The sequence below is a fragment of the Struthio camelus genome, unplaced genomic scaffold, assembly GCF_040807025.1.
Source record: "Struthio camelus isolate bStrCam1 unplaced genomic scaffold, bStrCam1.hap1 HAP1_SCAFFOLD_205, whole genome shotgun sequence".
In the NCBI taxonomy this organism is placed as follows: Eukaryota; Metazoa; Chordata; class Aves; order Struthioniformes; family Struthionidae; genus Struthio; species Struthio camelus.
The window spans coordinates 1-4,741 of NW_027182611.1; the positions used below are offsets into that span (position 1 = coordinate 1).

Here is a 4,741-nt window from a genome sequence, read left to right on the forward strand (position 1 = left end):
CAAGACCAGCTCCAATAGGGCCCTGCGTGCGATGCAGGGGGGGGCTCGGGGGGGAACTGGGGGGTCTTGGGGGCTCCCGGGGGGACCGTGGGGACACAAGACCAGCTCCGATGGGGCCCTGCGTGCGATGCAGGGGGGGCTCGGGGGGGAACTGGGGGGTCCTGGGGGGGATACGGGGGTCTTGGGGGCACAAGACCAGCTCCAATAGGGCCCTGCGTGCGATGCAGGGGGGGCTCGGGGGGGAACTGGGGGGTCTTGGGGGCTCCCGGGGGGACCGTGGGGACACAAGACCAGCTCCGATGGGGCTCTGCGTGCGATGCAGGGGGAGCTCGGGGGGGAACTGGGGGGTCCTGGGGGGGATACGGGGGTCTTGGGGGCACAAGACCAGCTCCGATAGGGCCCTGCGTGCGATGCAGGGGGGGCTCGGGGGGGAACTGGGGGGTCCTGGGGGGGTCCTGGGGGGGATACGGGGGTCTTGGGGGCACAAGACCAGCTCCGATAGGGCCTGCGTGCGATGCAGGGGGGCTCGGGGGGGAACTGGGGGGTCCTTGGGGGGGATACGGGGGTCTTGGGGGCACAAGACCAGCTCCGATGGGGCCCTGCGTGCGATGCAGGGGGGGCTCGGGGGGAACTGGGGGGTCCTGGGGGGATACGGGGTCTTGGGGGCACAAGACCAGCTCCGATGGGGCCCTGCGTGCGATGCAGGGGGGGCTTGGGGGGGAACTGGAGGGTCCTGGGGGGGATACGGGGTCTTGGGGGCACAAGACCAGCTCCGATGGGGCCCTGCGTGCGATGCAGGGGGGGCTTGGGGGGGAACTGGAGGGTCCTGGGGGGATACGGGGTCTTGGGGGCACAAGACCAGCTCCGATGGGGCCCTGCGTGCGATGCAGGGGGGGCTTGGGGGGAACTGGAGGGTCCTGGGGGGGATACGGGGGTCTTGGGGGCACAGAGGGGACTGTGGGGACACAAGACCAGCTCCGATGGGGCCCTGCGTGCGATGCAGGGGGGCTCGGGGGGGAACTGGGGGTCCTGGGGGGGATACGGGGGTCTTGGGGGCACCCGGGGGACCGTGGGGACACAAGACCAGCTCCGATGGGGGCCCTGCGTGCGATGCAGGGGGGCTCGGGGGGGAACTGGGGGGTCCTGGGGGGATACGGGGGTCCTGGGGGGACAGAGGGGACGGTGGGGACACAAAACCATCTCCAACAGGGCCCCGAGTGGGGCGAAGGGGGCCCAGGGGGGATATGGGGGTCCCGGGGGGGGCAGTGGGGCACAGAGCAATCGTCAAGGGTGAACACGGGGAGCTGTGCGGATATGAGACCATCACCAACAAATAAAGAAACAAATAAGGGGGCCCAGGGGCAAATTTGGGGGTCCTGGGGGGGATATGGGGGTCCCAGGGAGCAATATATGGTCCCAGGGGCCATAAGACCATTGTCAAGGGGGTCCCGATGCAGATGAAGGGATCGTGGGGGGATTCGGGGGTCCTGGGGCAGATATGGGGGTCCAAGAGACCACGGGGCTGCCCCATGGTGTATTGGGGGGGTTACAGAGCAGCCCCCAACAGCCCCCCGAGGGAGGGCAGAGGGTCCTGGGGGTCACTGGGGGGTCCCAGGGGGCTCAGGGTGGAGCTGAGGGGGGTCATTGGGGGGTCCTGGGGGGGCCGTACCCGATGCGGTTGATGGCACCGTAGTGGGGCACCATGGCGAGGTGGAGCTGGGGCTGCGTCGCCTCGTCCTCGTCTTCGTCCTCCTCCCTTTCCTCATCGGTCGTCGTCGTCGCTGGAGCCGGGCGGCCCGGGGGTCCCGTGCAGGTTCTGCATCTTCATCACCAGCAGCCTGGGGGGGGGGGGGTTGGGGGGGCGCTGAGGGGCTGCCCCACGGCAGGGGGGGGGGTATCGGCAGCCCCACGGTGCAGGGGGAGCCCAGGGGGTGCTGTGGGGTGCAGGAGGTGCAAGGGGAGCCCATGGGGGGCTGTGGGGCACCGCAGGGACCCTGTGGGGCACCCCAGAGGTGCCATAGGGACCCATGGGGCGCCGCGGGGCACGAGGGGGGCCCATGGGGCACCGCAGGGACCCTGTGGGGCACCCCAGAGGTGCCATAGGGACCCCATGGGGCACCGCGGGGCACGAGGGGGACCCGTGGGGCACCGCAGGGACCCTGTGGGGCACCCCAGAGGTGCCATAGGGACCCCATGGGGCACCGCGGGGCACGAGGGGGACCCGTGGGGCACCGCAGGGACCCTGTGGGGCACCCCAGAGGTGCCATAGGGACCCCATGGGGCGCCGCGGGGCACGAGGGGGACCCGTGGGGCACCCCAGAGGTGCCATAGGGACCCCATGGGGCGCCGCGGGGCACGAGGGGGACCCGTGGGGCACCCCAGAGGTGCCATAGGGACCCCATGGGGCGCCGCGGGGCACGAGGGGGACCCGTGGGGCACCCCAGAGGTGCCATAGGGACCCCATGGGGCGCCGCGGGGCACGAGGGGGGCCCACGAGGTGCAAGGGAACGCCGTGGGGGGCTGTGGGGAGGTCCTGAGGTGCAAGGGGAGCCCATGGGGGCTGTGGGGCACCCCGCGGGTGCCGTGGGGGGAGCTCGGGGGGGGCTGTGGGGCGTGGAGGGATGCCGTGGGAGCCCGTGGGGTCTGTGGGGCACCGCAGGGACCCTGAGGGCAGGCCGTGAGGTGCATGGGGAGCCCGTGGCGCACGGAGGGTCCCCGTGGGTGGCCGTGGGGTGCAGGAGGAGCCCGTGGGGTGCTGTGGGACAGCGGAGGGACCCCGTGGGGGGCTGTGGGGCACCAGGGGAGCCCGTGGGGGCCGGGGGGGGGGGGGCCCGTAGGGTGCAAGGGGAGCCCGCAGGGGACGCCGTGGGGTGCGGGTGGCCATGGGGGGAGCCCGCGAGGGGCTGTGGATGGCTGTGGGGTGCGGGGGGAGCCCGCGGGGGGCCGTGGGGCACTGGAGGGACACTGTGGGTGGCCGTGGGGGGCCATGGGGCACCGGGGGAGCCCGCGGGGGGGCCCCTCACCGGTTGGCCTGGGCGGTCTCGGCCTGGGTGCCGGCGCAGAGCAGCAGCGACAGCGGCGGCTCCACCCGGCCCTCGCCCAGGTCGTCGCGCAGCACCGCGAAGCTGAGGCAGGGGGCGCCTGGGGGGGCGGGGGGGGGGGGGTCGGACCCGCCGGGCGGCAGCAGCCGCAGCGGCCCCCCGCCCCGGGCCCGTCCCGTCCCGTCCCCCCCGGTCCCCCCGGTCCGGTCCGTCCCGTCCCCCCCGGTCCTGTCCCGTCCCCCCCGGTCCCCCCCGGTCCCCCCCCGGTCCAGTCCCGTCCCCCCCGGTCCGGTCCCACCCCGGTCCCCCCCGGTCCAGTCCCGTCCCCCCCGGTCCAGTCCCGTCCCCCCCCGGTCCCCCCCGGTCCAGTCCCACTCCCGTCCCCCCCGATCCCCCAGTCCCGCCCCGGTCCTGTCCCGTCCCCCCCCGGTCCAGTCCCGTCCCCCCGGTCCCCCCCGGTCCCCCCCGGTCCAGTCCCGTCCCCCCCGGTCCCCCCGGTCCCCCCCGGTCCAGTCCCGTCCCCCCGGTCCCCCCGGTCCAGTCCCGTCCCCCCCCGGTCCCCCCCGGTCCCCCCCGGTCCAGTCCCGTCCCCCCCGGTCCAGTCCGGTCCTGTCCCTCCCCCCCCGGTCCAGTCCCGTCCCCCCCGGTCCAGTCCGGTCCTGTCCCGTCCCCCCCCCCGGTCCAGTCCCCGTCCCCCCCGGTCCCCCCCGGTCCAGTCCCGTCCCCCCCGGTCCCCCCCGGTCCGGTCCCCCCCCGGTCCAGTCCCGTCCCCCCCGGTCCCCCCCGGTCCGGTCCCACCCCGGTCCAGTCCCCGTCCCCCCCCGGTCCAGTCCCACCCCGGTCCCCCCCAGGTCCCGCCCCGGTCCAGTCCCGGTCCCGGTACCCCCGCTCCCGGTCCCAGTCCCGGTCCCGGTCCCGCTCCCGTCCCCCCCGGTGCCGGTGCCGGTGCCGGTACCGGTGCCGGCGCGGTGGTAGAGCACGTAGGCCTCCTCGTCCATGACGAGCTCCTCGTCGGGGCCGAGCGGGGGGCCGCGGCCGGGCACGTAAACCCGCGCCGGGGCCTCCGGGGCCTCCGCCGCCGCCCGCCGGGCTCCTCCCGCGCCGCCGCCGCGCCGCCATCTTGCCTCCCCCCTCCCTACGCCGGCGTCTTGACGCACTTCCGGCCGCCGCCGCTCAGCCCCGCCCCCCGCGCCTCTTACGCACTTCCGCCCGGCCTCCCCGCTCGGCCCCGCCCCGCCCCGCCCCGCCCCGGCGTCTCTTCCCCACTTCCGCCCGGCCCCGCCCCCCTCTGCCGCCATCTTGGCGGCCGGGCCGCTGACCCGTCGCTATGGCGACGGGGAAATGGCCGCCTCTTCCTCCTCCCCCCCGCCCCCCTCCCGCTATGGACTGCCTGGAGGCGGCTAATGAGGGGTCGTGACGTCACCTCCCGCGTGGTGACGTCATCAGTGCCGCGGTGGGGGGGTGCGGGGGCCTCCTCCTCCCTCTCCACCTCCCTCCTTCCTCCCTCTCTCTCCCTTCCTCCATCTCCCTCCTCCTTCCTCCCTCCCCATCTCCCTCCTCCCCCATCTCCCTCCTCCCCCATCTCCCTCCTCCTCCCCTCTCCATCTCCCTCCTTCATCCCTCTCTCTCCCCCTTCCTCATCTCCCTCCTCCCCATCTCCCTCCTCCTCTTTCCTCCTCCTCCTCCCTCTCCAGCTCCCT

General features: G+C 74.9%; 1 protein-coding gene across 1 annotated transcript; it reads right to left on the reverse strand.

Annotated features, from left to right (window-relative positions):
• Positions 1–1,101: 1,101 nt before the first annotated feature.
• LOC138064989 (glutamate-rich WD repeat-containing protein 1-like) lies at positions 1,102–4,150 on the reverse strand. The gene is made up of 3 exons (XM_068929235.1): positions 3,997–4,150; positions 3,024–3,141; positions 1,102–1,838 (listed from the first exon to the last, which is right to left on the reverse strand). Exons 1-3 carry the CDS (start codon positions 4,037–4,039, stop codon positions 1,763–1,765), a joined length of 237 nt encoding a protein of 78 aa, XP_068785336.1. The 5' UTR covers positions 4,040–4,150; the 3' UTR covers positions 1,102–1,762.
• Positions 4,151–4,741: the final 591 nt, after the last annotated feature.